General features: G+C 58.5%; 1 protein-coding gene and 2 long non-coding RNA genes across 3 annotated transcripts in view; 1 reads left to right on the forward strand and 2 right to left on the reverse strand.

The window, feature by feature from the left end:
* Window positions 1-14,499, forward strand: FAM78A (family with sequence similarity 78 member A). Its single transcript, XM_059142237.1, has 2 exons — window positions 1-895; window positions 11,344-14,499. Exons 1-2 carry the CDS (start codon window positions 573-575, stop codon window positions 11,870-11,872), a joined length of 852 nt encoding a protein of 283 aa, XP_058998220.1. The 5' UTR covers window positions 1-572; the 3' UTR covers window positions 11,873-14,499.
* On the reverse strand, window positions 2,903-5,676 carry LOC131812550 (uncharacterized). The gene is made up of 3 exons (XR_009346395.1): window positions 4,618-5,676; window positions 3,404-3,488; window positions 2,903-2,973 (listed from the first exon to the last, which is right to left on the reverse strand). It is a non-coding gene; the product is annotated as an uncharacterized LOC131812550 (long non-coding RNA).
* The window catches only part of LOC131812549 (uncharacterized), a 6,445-nt gene continuing 4,379 nt past the window's right edge, over window positions 14,306-16,371 (reverse strand). Inside the window, exon 3 of the long non-coding RNA XR_009346394.1 lies at window positions 14,306-14,440. This is a non-coding gene — a long non-coding RNA (uncharacterized LOC131812549). The remainder of the gene's footprint in view (window positions 14,441-16,371) is intronic.

A 16,371-nucleotide genomic window follows, 5' to 3' on the forward strand; every position in this document is an offset into this window, starting at 1 on the left:
GCTCGCCTCCTGGAAGCCGCGGGTCGGCGCTCGCCCCCGAGGGCGCCCCGGCCTCCGCGCTCGAACAGAAACTGCTCTTCCATTGATCCGGCCCCGTTGGGCGAGCGGCCGGTGCGTGTGGCCCGCGCGAGCGCGTGCGGAAGGCAGAAGGGCAGGAAGCCGGACTTCTGCAGCGAGCGGGGCCGCACCGCGCAGGGGACGAGCCTTCCTCATTGATGTGTCTGCCGGCCTCCGCCTTCTTCGCCCCAAGACTTCAGGAGCGTCTCGGAGCTGCGTTCCCCGCGTGTGAGGCACGGAAGGGCTGCATGTCTGAACAACATGATTGTCCATTAGCCTCCAAACTTTCCTTTTTTTAACCCAAAGAATATCGGTGATTTTTGTCCACTGCTAGCAGAAGAGAGAACCCAGGGCTCTTGAAATGCAGCAAAATCCTTATTTATAAACGGGCCGGAGAGAGTGATATGCAAAGACCCTGTACTCAGTGAATTTTCTATCCTATGGATATCGGTCTTGAGATTTGAGGTCGGAGAGCAGTACCGTCTGCACTGGGTCGGGCCGCCTCCATCCTTTCAATGCCCATTTTCCTCTGGGACTGCTGGCCCTCCCTGGAGATCCGAGCGGTACTGTGTGCCATGGGCTGTATTCAGAGCATCGGGGGCAAAGCCAGAGTCTTCCGGGAAGGTATCACCGTGATCGATGTGAAAGCCTCGATCGACCCCATCCCCACCAGCATCGACGAGTCCTCCAGCGTGGTGCTCCGCTACCGGACACCCCACTTCCGTGCCTCAGCCCAGGTGGTCATGCCGCCCATCCCCAAGAAAGAGACCTGGATCGTGGGCTGGATTCAGGCGTGCAGCCACATGGAGTTCTACAACCAGTACGGGGAGCAGGGCATGTGAGTACGGCCCGGGGCAGGTGCTGGGGGCGCGGCTCAGGCTGGGGAGCTTGGGGGTCTGGGGTGGGAGCTGGGGCCAGAGGGGAAGCTTCAGGCAGGTACGGAAGCGGCCTCTGAGTCCTCCCTCTTGGCCTGGTGCTCTCAACGGGTTGCCTGTCGATTTGGGTTGGGGTCATGGCTCTGGGACCTTTCCTCCCTGTGTCACCAGCCCCTGGGGTTCCTGTGTCGTTGCCTGTAAGAGGCCCATTTGTAGAGGCGCATTCCACCAGGCGTCTCTTTGGCAAATCTGACAAGCGTGCTGTCCCGGCGCCATGAGAAAGGCTGAGGCTTGCCCCCCCCCCCCCCCCCCCCCCGGCTCAGGCCTCCTTGGGAGGCACCTGTGGCCCATACTCCGGAGGGGAATGGGGCCCTTGGATGCCTCCGTGGTTATTTGTATCGAGCTTTGTGCTGGGCTCGAACTTGTCTCTGCAGTGTTTTCAGAGGTGCGTGAGGGCCTGGGGGAAGGCTTTGCAGTTCCTACGGTGTTTTGTTGGAGAGGATGGCTAGTTTTAGAAACCTAGTTTGCTTCACGGAGTAGCGTGTTTCTCTCCCCGAGGCAGAAGGCCGCTGTATGTAGACATCCCCTATCAGTGTCCCGAAGGCTCCAGAGGGGCCCTAATACTGGCTGCTTCTCTCCAGCTTGGTCTCCAGAATGTTCCCAGGACAATGCACGTCTTGGTGCGGGCCACGCGGAACCTGGGTCTACTTTTCTGCTCTGTTCTCTGGCCGCAGAGGTGGTCATCCCCATTCTGGAAAGAGTACCAGTAGAAAGGAAACCAACTCAGCTTTCAGGGCCGCCCTGAGATTCGGCGGTGAAAATAGCTCTTTCGGAGCACGAGGTCCCTCAGAGGGAGCTAGGCAGGCCCTGAGGGCAGCCTGCCACCCCGCGCACCCTGCTTCCCAGTTCTGCCAGGGAGGAGCGGAGCAGGGGGGGTCCCTGGGGGTTGGACCTTTTTGCTGATTTCAGGACATCCTGGCACACAACCCCCCCGCCAAAATTAGAGGGGGTGAGGAGGGGATGGAGGGTGGTGGGACCCCGGATCTTGTCGCTTTTCCACTGAACAACTCCCGGGGCATCCCTGAAGTTGGAAGGGAGACAGGAGGAAGGTGGCAAAGGGTGGGGGGGGGTGACCGGGACCGCCCCATAGAGGTGGGGGGGGCACGTTCCTCCGTCAAACTGATGTCTACACCCGAAGCCTTTTGATTCTCAAAAGTGGCTGTTAACCAAGGCAGGGCGCTGACTTCCCACGGCAAGGAGGGAAACATTCTTAGCTCCTCGGTGTGGACTCTCCTAGGAAGCCTTAAACCGGAAGTCTTCTGGGACTTTGTAAAGGGTCTGGGAGGACGGACAAGACACAGGTTTTTCTAGGGGTTTTAGGGAAAGCCTGTCTTCTTCCTTGGAAGTGGAGGGGAAGGCAGAGGGACTCGCGGAACGTGGGAAGGTGAGAGTGCCAGGAGGGAGGACTTGCGGGAGGACCGGGGCGCTGAGTTGAGGCCGACACCACGGTGTGCTGCGGGGAGGGGCCGGCCTGGCTGGGGTCTGCCTCCCGGTGTGTGCGCAAGGCCTGGAAGCCTCCCTCTGGTGGCTCCTCGTCCTTCTAGGCACTATTGCTGGAGGCAGGCCTGAGGCCGGAGACCCGAGATGACTTAACCTTTACGTGCCAGTCCTTGCTTCCTGGTTAGAAGCGCCCGGTGCACACCTAGCTGCGGTCGAGCGGGCCTGGGCGGGAGTCCAGGCTCTGCACTTTCCAGGCTGTGATCTGAGCCACTCTGGCCCTCGGTTTCCTTGTCTGCAAACCGGGCCGGTCACAGTCCTTGCCCCGCGGCTTACTGCGAGAATCACGGGAGGTGACATTTGTCGAGCGGTCGGCACGGTGCCAGGCCCAGGGTTGTTGTCTTTGACATTGTTACCGTGACCATCCTCTCCGCTGCGGGGCTGCGGCCGAGGCTGCAGAATTCAGAGTGATGCAGACTTCCCGCGGTCCCGAAGTTTCTCCTGAGCCCAGGTCTCCGTCTTTTACACAGCGCCCACTCCCTGACTTTTAAAAATTTAAAAATAGTGCAAGTCACGGATGATTTGTGTTTTCAGAGGTTGAAGGCCGTTTTCCTCGCTCTCCACTTGTTTCCCTTAGTATCCTCCCCTCCCTGAGGCACCTCTTACAGGATGGAGGGGGCCTGTGTCCCCTGCACCCATCCTCCCTGGGCCTGAACTCCCAGCTGGGGCACGACCAGCCCCACAGAGAAGGCAGAGCCTGTGTGCCGCAACCCCTCCTGCGCTCAGGCCCAGGGCCAGAACAGCCGACCACCCTGGCTCTGGGCCCTGGCTGGTCCCCTGGTGCTGTGTGTCAGCTGTTGGGATAGGGAAAGAAGTCCCCGCAGGCGGCTCTGAGGGCCCCGAGAGAGGACAGGTCTAGGTGACCGCCCTGTGGCTGTGACGCTGAGTTGGAAGCAGCCCCACTTAGGACTCACCGGCCGAATCGTATTAAAAAGTGGAATGACCGAGCGCGGGGCTCCTCTGATCCGTGGGCAGAGCTCTGTATTCGACCCGGGCGCTCTGGAAATGAGAAGGCCTCGTTTAGAGAGAGCCCAGTGTCTGCTCCTTCTCCAGTGCAAACGGAAGCATTTTAGGTGCGATCTCTCCAACCCCAAAGGATGCTTTTTTGTCTTTTTGAGCCCCGTGACAATGCAGAAAGCGAGGGGTGGTCAGGAGGGACTGTGCAGAGACACGGGCGGGCCACAGCTGCCCCCGTCCTGTGCACTGTGGGGCGTGGGATGCTTCCCTAGACTCTGCCTACTTGGTGCCAGAGAATTCCGCCCCCGCCGGACAATCAAGCTGTCTGTGGACCTTGCCCGATGTCCCTGGGAGGGGTGCAGAGTCACCCCTGACCGAGAACCACTGGCCGAGACCCTCACAAGTGAATACTTCAAATGAAACCCACACTCTGGGCCTTCATGGCCTGGGGTCAGAACAGCCCAGAGGCAAAGGTCAAGGGTAGGGCTTCTGTCCCTTTACAAACGGGCTTGAATCCAAAATATTAATTCCAAATACTTAAGCAAAACCCATAATACCCCTGCACGTTATCCCTGCTTAAAATTAATCTCTAATCCAGGAGAACTTTTTAGAATGACACCCGGGTTTGAACCGTTTGAATTGGAACGCCTCAGTCGAACACCGACTCCTACGGACGGCAGCGTCTCTCCGTGCCAGCTTCGCAGGGTTCTATATGGTTTTCGACCCACCCACACTGCTTTAAAAGCCACCTCCCCCAAACTGTTGGAGACACCTGCCTCCACAGCCCCCTCCTCCACGATTCCTCAACCGCCACCTGTCAGCCAGCACAGCCTTCGACGTGACAAGTCACAATTTCTAGCCTGTGTGGGAGACGCTTTATGTTGTCCCCAGCTTGCCCTCCCCGGGGGCCCCCAGGGAAGCTGGGGCGTGGCTGAGGCCCAGGGCTGGTTGGGGGCTAGGGGAGGAAGAGCTCAAGAGAGAGGGTCTCTGTGGGCGGCCAGTGCTCCCTGCCCACGCCCTAGCCCAGCTGCGAACTTGGGGCCGGTCTCTTAACCTTTCTGAGCCTCTCTGTCCCCCTCTTTGAGATGGGGAGAAGGGTCCTTCCCTCGCCAGGTGTTGGGAGGAGATGCGCCGTAGGAGCTCAGCACAGTGCCTGGTGCATTCCACGCACCTGATCGGTGGCCCTGTCCGTGGCGGAGCTGCTACGAGTTCACTGGTGATCCTGCGGTCCCTGGCCGCGTCCGCAGAAAGATGGCTCTCGTAGAGCTGTGCTCTCTTCTGGGCTGGGTTTCGCGGACCCGCTTACAGCGTGGGAGCCTCGAGTGAGGAGACCTGCTGGCGGGGGGTTGGGGGGTCTTTCCAGCCAGAGCATGCGATGGCACCTGCCGTCAGGGCTGCGGGAGGCTGGTGGGAAGGGGCCGGGCAGGGGTGGCGGGGCTGGGGACTGAGGCTTCAGGCGGAGGGGGGACGCTGGAGCTGGGCCATGTGCACACCCGCCCCGGCTCCCCTTCCTCTCTTTTCTCCCCAGGACCTCTTGGGGTCCTCGTTTTAGGATGAGGAAACCGCCTTTGACACAAGGGGGCTTGCTCTGCTCCAGTGGGGGACCACGTGGCCTCTTCCTGCAGCCGCGGGCCCCGCACAGAACAATCGAGGACGAAGCTTCCTCTCTGGGACCGGAAGGTGGCCTCCCCCATCTGCCGGGCCCTGGCGGAGGCGAGGGCGGCTCGGGTGGGAGAGGGAAGTCCTTGTTTCCAGGCTTTGGGGTGGGAGGAAGTGGCGGTGGCGGCGGGGGGGGGCTGCCTGGCCCAAAGAGAGCTCCCCGTGGACCGGCCCTAGCCAAGCGACGGCTCCAACCCTCCCCTTCCGAGTCCCGAAAACAAAAGAAGGCTGCCCCCGGAGACGTGCACGGGGGGACCCAGCCGCCACAGTGATCGGGGAAATAACAAATTAAATCCGGAGATCCTTGGTTGTTTGCTGATCAGATCCAGGTAGAAACGAAACTGATCCCTAATGCCCCGTGTTGGGGTCAGCGGTGGGGGTGGGGTGGGGGTGGTGGCAAGTGGACGGCCTCACTCGCTGTTGGAGGGGCACGAGGTCGGCAGCTTCTGGAAGGTGGGTTTGGCTGGATCTCTGACAATTTCAAATATACGCGTCCTTCATGCAGTTCTGCTCGTGGAGTTGGTCTTACAGAGACTTGGAGCACCTGGCCCGGTGCCTGACATATAGTAGGCGGACAAAAAAAAAAAAATCTCCTGACCTAAAAAAAAAAAAAAAAAAAAAAAAAAAAAAAAAAATTGCCAAACGATGAACGGAAGAGCCAGGGCGTAAGGATGTATACGAGGTTGAAAACGCCCACAAAGTGCCAGGAGCGGCTCCGGTGGCCGTCGGTGGGGAGGGCGAGCGTGGTCTGCCAACGCGGGTACTGCCCAGGAGGCCAGGCCGGGGGTGTCGCCACGGGGGAAACGGTCCTCGTGGGGCGTTTTCTTACAGAAGTTGTAAAATACGCAGGGCAGGAGCCAGCCCCACTTTGTTAAAAAGAAAACACTGTGAGTGGCGATGTGTGCTGCGTGTCTGTCCAGAGAAAGGTCTAGAAGGGTGTTTACCCAAGTGTAATGTGGGGAGTAACCTCAGGGAGGTGGGGGGAGGCATGGGAGACGTGGCTTTGGTTTCTTACTTTATACTCTTTTTGACTTTTTTTTTTTTTTTTAAGAAAAGCACCGCTTTTGGGGCACCTGGGTGGCTCAGTCAGTCAAGCGTCTGCCTTCAGCTCAGGTCATGGTCTCGGATGTCAGGCCCTGCTCAGTGGGGAATCTGCTTCTCTCTCCCCCTCTGCCCTGCTGGTGCTCTCTCTCGCTCTCAAATAAATAAATAAAATCTTAAAAAAAAAAAAATAGAGCACAGCTTTTGTAACTAAGAACTCAAATCAGACAGGCACTGTTGGTCCTTTCTGGGGGACCCGGGCTATGGCCTGGACACAGAGGGGGGCTGGGCCCCAGGAGGAGTGGGGTTTTTGTTTGGGGGAAACCCTAGGAGCAGGCAGGAAGGGGGGACTCCTCCAGACCCTTTGTTGGAGAGCAGGCGCTTGGAGGGAAGGGGCCAGCCCTGTGGGGGTCCTCGTGGGGCAGAAGTCAGGAAACTGGGCTCCTGGTTGCAAACTTTTACAGAATTTGAACTCTTTGCAAATGGTACGGAACTGTGAAATGTGTAAGACTGGGAGTGGGGGAAGATAAGGCCTGAGAGCCCGTGTGACCCATCTGAGGCCCGGAGACCAGCGTGGGCAGAAAAGCCTTGGTGCGGACAGCCCTCTTGCCCTCAAGCCTCAAATCCTTGTTTGTAAATGAGGCTCTCAGAGTGTCGGCCGGACATCAGTTGTGGGATGTGAAATAATATTTAAGTGAACTCGGTTAAGCCTAAGTATAACTTGGATGTAAAGCAACATAGTTATTTTAATGTATATCAGGGAAAAAAAATATATCTAGCCTACCCAACATGTTATTTTGGTGTGTTTCTTAGGAAAAACTCAATGTAGTTTTTAAAAAATGATGGATTTTAAGGAAAAAATTTGAGTGAATAATAATATAGGAGATTCGTGGACAGGATCGAGATGAACAGAGACGTGGAGTTTGGAAACTCGGCTCTGACGCTCAGGGCTGAGCCAGTCCAGTCTGGCTCTGGGGTCCAGAACTCAAAATGCGGCGGGAGCCCTGGGAGAGGTGGGGAGCCCCAGGGCACGAGGGGCCAGCCCTGCTGGGCCTAGGCTCACCGCCCCTACCTGGCACGGACCAGGGCTGTTCCTAGAGCCACGGGGAGCGGCGTGCTGCTGTCTTCCAAGGTCACACAAGGCTCAGGTCTCCCCTTCCCTCCCAAGATGCTGCCCTGGGCATCCCTGGGTGCCTTCACCCTCCACTGAGAGGCCTTTGCCTTGGGCCAGTCCAGGGTGATGCTCCCCAGCCCCCACCCCTGCCCCTCAGCACAGCACCGCCGCCCCGGCTCTAGGGAAGGCTTTTCTTTTCTTTTTTTTTTATTTAAGATTTACTTATTGGAGAGAGAATGCACACATGACGGATGGGGAGGGGCAGAGGGAGAGAGAGGGGCTCCCTGCTGAGTGCAGAACCTGACGCGGGGCTCCATGCCAGGACCCTGCGATCATGACCTGAGCCGAATCCCAGAGTCAGATATTTACCGGATGGAGCCATGCAGGCGCCCCCACGGAAGGCTTTTCTATGACCCGTCAGACTCATGTTCTCCGGCAGTCATGGTGCTCAGAGCGCGTGTGTGTGTGCGCACGCCGGGCAGGGCTCTGTGCGTGTGCACGTGTTGAGTGAGGGTCTGTTGGCAGCTGCTGGGGACCAGCTCACTGCAGCTGTGGGTCCCGGCCTGGTGGCCCTGTGGTTGCGTCACCTTGAGCGAGGGGTCTCCTGTCTCCAAGCCTCTTCCATCAAGTGCCCCTGGTCTTGGCCCCAGGGTAGTTGAGGAGAAGCACTGCATTGACCTGTATACACGGGGGACAGGCGTGGGGAACATGACCGCTGTTGCCGGCATGGCCTGTGCTGGGAGGGGTTGTTTCAGGGGCACCTGCTCTGGGTGAGACAGTGCACAAGCAGGAGCGCCTGGGGGTTGGTTCTGGAGCCTGGGGAGGGCGTGGATGTGCGTGCACTCCACCGAGAGGGGTCCTGAGCTTTGACTACATCGGCTTTAAGGGCCATGAGGAGTCATGGCAGGTTTATCAGGGTTGCAGGCAGGGATGGTGTGAGCAGATTTATGTTTTTAGAAGATCACGTAGGCTCCTGGGGAATACTGTAGGAGGCAGGAGTAGAGGCTGGGAGACCTAGGCGGAGGTCCTGGCCAGCGTGAAGGCAAAAGGAAGGGGGACGTTCAGAGGTGAGAGGGAGAGTCAAGGATGGTGCCAGGTGGCCAGAGGATGTGGGGCCCTCCAGTGGCAGGTGCTCTGCAAACACTGATAATGGGTGCTCTGCAAACGTTTGGTGAATTGATGGATGGGGCGTGAAGGAAGCTGAGGAGTCTGATTCAGATGTGATTTGAGGGGATCCCAGAGGGTTCCAAAGTCCAGCTTCAAGCCTGGACTAGCCTGCTGTCCTTTGGATTCACACACTTACGAGGACGAAGGCAGGTGTGTGACAGGTGGCACCAGGGCAGTTTCCTGGTGTGCAGACTGCATGGCTGCCCTGGGCCCATGATCTGGAATGCCCCGCGCACGGTTCAGTGCTCTGCTGATGCCATGTTGAAATTCTTCCATTTTTGAACAGGAGATCTTGAGTTTTGCTTGTACTGGGTCCCACACGTTCTCTGGCTGGTCATGCCCTGAAGACCAGCAGAAGCCAGTGAACTGATCAAGGGGGTAGACACAAGGGAGACCAGTGTCTTCTGCTCGTGTGCGAACGTGGACACAGGCCTGTCTACACTTACCCACAAGATGTCTCTACTCCCAATCGACCCACTGGCCAGGCACTTGTGTGCTCGAGCGGTCCTGGGAGGCTGGCTTGCCCCTTGCAGTGGCCTCCCTACGGCATCTCTGCTGTGCAGAAAGGAGGAGATTCAGCATGTGCAGGGCTGGGGTCCCAGCCTGCCCCTCCGTGCTGTGGAGGAAAGAGCTGAGGGTCTGCCATGAAGTCCAAGGTCATTCCAGAGCAAACGGAATCTCAGAGGAGACTGCATGGAGTTCGTTCCCTTCGGAGAATGTGTCATCCCCAAACTGTAACTGGGGTCAGAGAGCTTCAGGTCAGTCAGGGCCGCACACCTCTGAACGCCTCCTGCACATGGCTTCCAGGAGCTTCCATGTACTGCCCTGTAGAGTGACTCGCTTAAGAATCAAAAAAATCTTGCAAGGTGGGGAGGATTATCCACAGTTGACTGATGGGAAAACGGATGATCGGAGATTTGTACCAATCAGAGCTGGTGGCTGGACTGAGGCTGGGTCCAGGCTGGTCTGCGTCTCCCGGAAGTTCCCTTCCACCACCTGGCGAGGGGGAGGGGCGGGGACCGGGACCCCGGGCAGTCCGTGCTGGCCTCTGATGATTTGAAGGCAGATGCCCCAGGACTTGGTTCTGAGTAATAGCTCACATGAGACATGGCTGTCAGCTCACGAGGACTGTCACCTGTCCGTGACTGAGCCACGGCGGGCATCTGGGGGTGGGAGGGGGAAGCAAATCTGAGGCTGGGCGAAGGGGCCATTCTGCTGCCGAGTCCCCCTCCCTTGAAACAAGCCAGCTCTTGGGCAGTGAAAGGGGACCACGGAAGAGCAAAGTTCCTTTTGCAAATTTACTCTCTCCTTTTTAATTATGATTATGATTGATTATGATCAAGTAGGCCCCACATGGAGCCCGACTTGAGGCTTGAACTTAGGACCCTGAGATCAAGACCTAAGCTGAGGTCAAGAGTCAGATGCTGTACTGTCTGAACCAAGCAGCTGCCCTATTTTCTACCTTTGAAAAAAACCCTTTTGCAAGCTGGTAGAGCCACCGTGAGAGGACAGAATGGGTGCCTTCCGGGCACCTGAGCACAGGTGGGGCAAAGGCACGGGCTTCTGAGAAATCCAGGACAAGGACTGTAAACTCCTTCTCTGGCCCACGGTACCCACCTAAGAGGGGAGCTGGTAGCCCCAGGCCTGCTACCACCCACCCGTGGCTGCTGTGGCCTGGTGGCTCTTGGGGACTGATGGGGACCTCAGAAATGGGAGGTCGTCTGAGCTGCTGCCCTAGTTCCCTGGGACTTTGATGAGCTCAGGGCCCCAGGCAGGAGGTGGCCTAGTAGGCAGGTGTTACCCTAATTTGTGACTTTTTCAGTGGAATAAACTCAAAACAGAAGGGAAGTAAACGGGAAAATTAGCAACATCGCATTCCTATTCATCCCTCCTGGAGTGGCCCCAAATTTGCTAACTGCTAACATTAAATGACACGTTTGGGTAGAGGAGGGCATCTCTTTATAACGAGAAGCCACACCTAACGATATCGGCCATTTCCCCCGTTTTTGAGTTCAGTGGCATTAGGCACATCCACATCGTTGTGCGTCTGTTTCCAGAACTTTTCCGTCTTCTCTGCCTGGAACGCTGCGTCCGTGAAACGCTGACTCCCTGCCCCTCCCTCTGGCAATCGCTGTTCTGCTTTCTGTTTCTATGAATTTGACCACACTAGGGACCTCCTACACGTGGAATCATATAGTATTTACCGGTTTGTGTCTGACTCAGTTTACCCAGGATGATGTCTTCAGGGTTTATCTATGTTGCAACACTTCCTTTTTAGGGCTGAGTAATAGTCCAGCATGTGGATGGACCCCATTTTGTTTATCGATTCTCCTGCCGAGGGACACGTGGGTCTCTCATCTTTTGGCCACAGCGAATGATCCTGCTGTGAACAGGAGTGCATTTTGTACCGTATCAAGTACTGTATCCCGGGGGGGCGCTGCTGGCTTACCCCGTTGTGCAGAAATCTGGGGGCGGAGGGTCCTGAGCTTCGGTATTACAGGTGCTCAGGTGAAAACGGCACTGGATGAAGTCAGGCTGCCTGGGTCCCAGGCCCCACTGCCGGGGAAAAAGCCCCCTGGCCCTGGCTTCACTGTCTTTATCTGTCTGGCGGGATGGACACGATTGTTGATGAGTGTCCAAGGTAGGGGCTCCCCGGGTGCCACTGTGCCCCCAGCCACACGGGAAACAGGCTGGTGTCCTCTTCTGTCTGAGGGGTATTACAGCAACATTATGATGACTAGTTGGAGAGGATGCAGGAGAACAGGATGTGGCTTTGAAGCGGGCTGTGTCTGGGGGAGCCCAGATGTTGATGGTGGATGTCTGTGCATCGCCTGTCCCTGTGCCCCCACCCCGGGGGGCGGGGGGGACGCAGCCTCGTGCGTGGCTGATTGAGTGAACTGGCCTTCCTGTCCTCAGGTCCAGCTGGGAGCTCCCGGACCTCCAGGAGGGCAAGATCGAGGCCATCAGTGACTCAGACGGGGTGAACTACCCTTGGTACGGCAACACCACGGAGACGTGCACCATCGTGGGCCCCACCAAGAGAGACTCCAAGTTCATCATCAGCATGAACGACAACTTCTATCCCAGCGTCACGTGGGCCGTGCCTGTCAGTGAGAGCAATGTGGCCAAGCTGACCAACATCTACCGGGACCAGAGCTTCACCACGTGGCTGGTGGCCACCAACACCTCGACCAATGACATGATCATCTTACAGACGCTGCACTGGCGCATGCAGCTGAGCATCGAGGTGAACCCCAACCGGCCCCTGGGCCAGCGCGCCAGGCTGCGGGAGCCCATCGCCCAGGACCAGCCCAAAATCCTGAGCAAGAACGAGCCGATACCGCCCAGCGCCCTGGTCAAGCCCAATGCCAACGACGCTCAGGTCCTCATGTGGCGGCCCAAGTACGGGCAGCCGCTGGTGGTGATCCCACCCAAGCACCGGTAACAGCCAGGGCGCCCCGCGAGGCCAGACGCAAATAATAACCCCGCTCCAAGCACACCCACGGACTCTGCAGTCATTCAGCAAAATGCAACCACTCTACCTTCTCGAGCGGGCGGATCTCACTGTGCACATGCCCCAGGATGGCTCCCCCAGCCCTCCTGGCACCTGCTTCCTCTCGGGGAGGGGGAGGCCCGGCTGGGACACCCAACCCCACGTCCCCCCCCTTCACCTTGGGTCTCCTTTCCTGGCAGTTTCAGTCATTCACTTGCGAGACTCCCGAAACAACTGCTTTTTCAGTTCTTCTTCTTCTTCTTTTTTTTAAACACCTCTTTTACGAGGTTCAGGGGCAGGAGACGGTGGAGCTGGTCACGGCCCTGACTGGCGGCTCCTGCTGGTCTGTGAGCGGCGGCCCCTATGGCAGCTCCCCACGTCGTCCTCCGTGACGCGGCCTTACGTAGACTTGCTTTGCCAAACTTTTGCCTTAAGCTGAATTTCAAGGAAAAAGCCCAAACCAGACAAAGAAAGCAGGATCTCTCTTCTACTGACGGCTCATCTTCTGCTAGAGGCGAGGGAGGGGGCAGGGCAGGGAGGAGAGAGAGCCTCCCGGGCCCTCGTCCGGGCTGTCTTGACAGAGGGGTGGGGGACAGACTTAGACCTCAAACCAGCTGCCCATTCTTTCCTTCCAGCAGAAACGCAACCAGAAGCCAGACCGACCACCTAAGGAACCCCTTCTCTCAGGCTTGGGTGGCAAGCCCCGTCCCCACCCCTGGGAGAAGGTCCCTGCGCTCCCCCCACGGGCGGGGTCTGCTGGGGCTGCGCGCTCCCCTCTTCCGGCAGCCTTAACTTGCCTGGGGCGGATCTGGGCGGAGAGAGGGAGGGTTGAGCCCTGGGCTCTGCCATCTCAGCACCCCCCAGCTCCGCAGGCACATCTAAGTGTTGTGCTGCTTTGCCTTTTCTGTCCCCGCTGGCCCCAGACGCCTGGAGGACCCGCCACCTTGAGCCAGATTTAGTTCGAAGATAAGCGAGGCAGGCAGCTTCCCTCCTGGCTCCTTCTCAGGGGTGCTCCTCCCAGGCGCTTTGGGAGAAGCTGCAGGTGGGCTCTGGGTGCCAGTGTTGGACTGGAGGTGGGAGGAAGCTGCCCAGGGGCGGCACCCAAGGATAGGTGGTCTTGGTTGTGGGGAGGCCGGGGAGGCCATCAGGCGGTTGCCCCCTGCTGCTTATCCTCAAGGAAGAAAACCAGGGCCTTAGGCTGGCGGGGGTGACATGGGGCCATGGTTGACAGGCATTGGGGCCGCTCTGGAGGCTGGTTGGGACAGTGAGGTCAGTCTGGAGGGCCACCGTCCCTCAGGTCCAGGGCCCTCCAGGGTCCGAGGATGGTCCTGAGTGACCCCAAGCTTTCTTGGTAATGTCTGCCTTGGAGGCTGCTTGTAGGAGCTGCGGGGGACCCCCCCCCCTTCAAGCTTGCCAACCCCCACAGCTACTGCACCCGGCTCTGCACTCAAACTAGTATGACCCAAGCACAGAAAACCGTCAGAAAAGAAAAATAATTCATTTCTGCTGCAGATGAGCCACTTGTTAGGAGTCCCGGGGACAGCGTGGGAGGCTGCGGGGCACCTTGCTCTTGTACTTACTCCGGGGGTGCTCAATGTCCCGTGTGTCTCCCACGCGCCGCTCCTGACAGCAGGCCCACGGCTATCCTGGGACAGCTGGACCCGAAGCAGGCATGTGGCGCCACCGTGCTGCTTGGGGAACCCCTTTGTCAGGTGCAGGGCCTTGCCCCTGGAAACTCTCTGTTCCCCTTGGTGTGTACGGAGACCCTGTCACCCAGAGAGGCCACAGCCTCGAGTGAGGGGGACGATGGGTCCCAGCTCTACCTCTGGGGAAGGGCCGGTGGGGGTCAGGCTGACGGCGTCCCGCTGCCGTGGACAGGACCTGGCCTCCTAAGGGAGCGGCCCTTCCCTGCACTCAGGTCTTTCTTGCACTAAAAAAAAAGGAGGGAGGGCCCTGGGCGAGGGGTCAGGAGGCTGGGGTTCGGGTGCTGGGCTGGGTCGTCTCCCTGTGCGAGGAGCGGGTGCAGGAGAGGACAGTAGGAGTGGTCCTGAGCTGTCGGGGGCAGAGTCCCCCCCCGCCCCCGAGACCTACCTGCTGCGTGGGAGCAAGCTCTCCTGCCCGGGACCACGGCTGTGCCCACGGGGAGGGGGCAAAGCTGCTCTGGCTGCCTCCCTGGGCCTACCGCATGCCTGGGCCCCCGCTCGCCTTGCTCCTTGATTCACCCTACCCCTCCGGCACCCCAATCTGTCCTTCCTGGCCTTTCTGAAGACGGGGCTGGAAAGACCCTGGAGAGGCCAAAGGTCCGGCCAAGGACCTTGGGTCTGGTCCCTGGGCCTCCTCCCTGTCAGGAGCACAGACCCCAGGCTTTTCCTCTGGGTCCCCAGTCCCTGTGGTGTCCCCCTCCCCTGGCGTGGACACACTCCCCCAGCAATAAGGACCGTCTGCGGCCGTGGAGAGTACTGTGAAAACAAACCAATGCACTTACCAGGAGCCACGAGACTCTTGAAGAACATGTAAAACCTTTTTAAAAAAGAAACAACAAATATTCACAAAGAGAAATAAAATGTAATTTTAAAGTAGGCCTGCCTAGGCTCTGGATGTTTCTAAGGTGTTTCTGAAGTGGTGGCGCATGTGTGGCTTGGTGGCCCTGTGTTCTGGCCAAGGGAGCGAGCGCACTTGGAGGGGGGTGGCTTTGTTCACGCACCCTCTGCCGTCCGCGGCCCTGAGACCTCAAGTCCCTGCCAAGAGTGCCCCTGGCTGGTGCCCTGGTCGGAGGAGGGACGGCAGGCTTGAGGTGGAGGCCAGACTTGGGGGCAGCTTGGACTTTTGGCAAACAGGAGAAACCCATGTGACAAGGGGGAGTTAGTGTTCCGTTGGCCATGGGGCCACGAACCTGTCTTCACACGGGGAAACGGCTGTAGGACGGTGTCAGTCTAGAACATGGCTCGGTGCCCTGCCCTCGGCCAGGGGCTGACAAAAGGGGGTGGCGTGGAATTAGCGCCCTCGTAGGAAACACTTTCTTCTAATGAGAACTTTCTTATGAAAGGACGGGAGGTGGGAGGTGGGCCATGGAGTCAAGGCAATGTGCATGAGTCGGGTAAGACGCTGAGCCCCTCTGAGCCCCGTTTACGCTGTATGGACAGTGGGGATTCCCCAAGTCACTGCCTCTTAGCTGACACGGTGAACACACGCTGTTCTGCTTGGTTTCCAAGTGTGAACAACCCGTGTGTTCTCAGGGTCCCCATTTCACAGATGAGGAAACTGAGGGACAGCAGAAGTCAAGAAGCTTCTTAAGGTCCTGCATCTGGGGAGAGGCAGAGTCGATCAGACCCTGTGATCAGTTTGAATCCTGGCCCTGGAGCCCAGACCCTCACCACCACATACCCTCTGTCCTGGCGTGTTGCTACGGAGCATACGTTTGGAGCTCAACGACTACTAAGAAGGCCATGTGCCTTTGGCTCGGTCCATTCTGGGCTCCCCGGGCAGGAAATGCCTCCCCCGCCCCAACACTGGAAGGTTCTGTGTAGCAGTCAGTTTCCTGAGGCCCACAGTGAGTCCAGCTCATTCCCTTTGGGGAGGGGCTGCCTGGTCGGCTGCAGGCCATGGGCTCATCTTCCACGGTTGCTGGTGGCCGCCTGGCATCGCCGCGGAAGACAAGGGGCCCCCGTTTGCAGTGGGCATTGGGGATTTGGTTTCTTCTCTGGGTTTTCCACATTGCAACAACCCAACGGCACTCTGCATCCTGTCTCCTGGGTCTGAGACACCAAAGCAGGAAATTGCATAACAGGCTCCGCTGGCCGCCCTCCACCCAGATGGCTTATGGGTGGTACAGCTCACTGTCGTGGTTTCAGCTGTGGTGTCAGCTCCCGAGCTCTGCCTGTGAGAGCGCATGAGGTGTGTGTGTGTGTGTGTGTGTGTCCACGTGCACGCGTGGACAACAGGGCTGTGGGCCTGGCCAGTGGCGGGAGAAAGTTGAGCTGGAGCACACCAGGATAAAGCCAGAGTTGCTCAGGCATCGGAGCCTTTGGGCCGATATGCCACCAAGGACGTGCAGCCGGCGGTGCGCGCTGGGAGTGGGGGGAATGTTCCGGAGGGGAAGGTGCCAGGAGGGTGGCCCTGAGTGAAGAGGATTCCAAGTGGCATTTAGTCACAGTGGAAGCCCTCCCGCTTCTCAAGCTGATAGCAGGTTAAATTTAGAAGTCCCAGACTGGGATGAGACACAGACACCAGACTCGAGCCAGCTGTCGCAAGGTCCCCTGCCGGAGCAGGGCCTGGGAGAGCCGGCTGTCGGGGCTGGGCCAGGCCCGTCTGCCCCACAAAGCTGGAGAGAAGCAGGCATGCCATGACCCTGCACACAGCCTGCCTGTCACCTCTGGTCACTTCTGGTGACAGTCCAACCTCTGGACTTGGGCTCCCTGTCGGTGAGGTCTTAAGGCCACAGAGGAAACCCC

This window comes from Mustela lutreola, chromosome 12, assembly GCF_030435805.1.
Source record: "Mustela lutreola isolate mMusLut2 chromosome 12, mMusLut2.pri, whole genome shotgun sequence".
NCBI classification, from domain to species: Eukaryota; Metazoa; Chordata; class Mammalia; order Carnivora; family Mustelidae; genus Mustela; species Mustela lutreola.

Coding starts and splice junctions, on each gene's coding strand:
- FAM78A (XM_059142237.1), top strand. CDS start 573: ATGCCCATTTTCCTCTGGGACTGCTGGCCCTCCCTGGAGATCCGAGCG. Junction 896..11,343: donor CAGTACGGGGAGCAGGGCAT/GTGAGTACGGCC, acceptor TCCTGTCCTCAG/GTCCAGCTGGGAGCTCCCGG.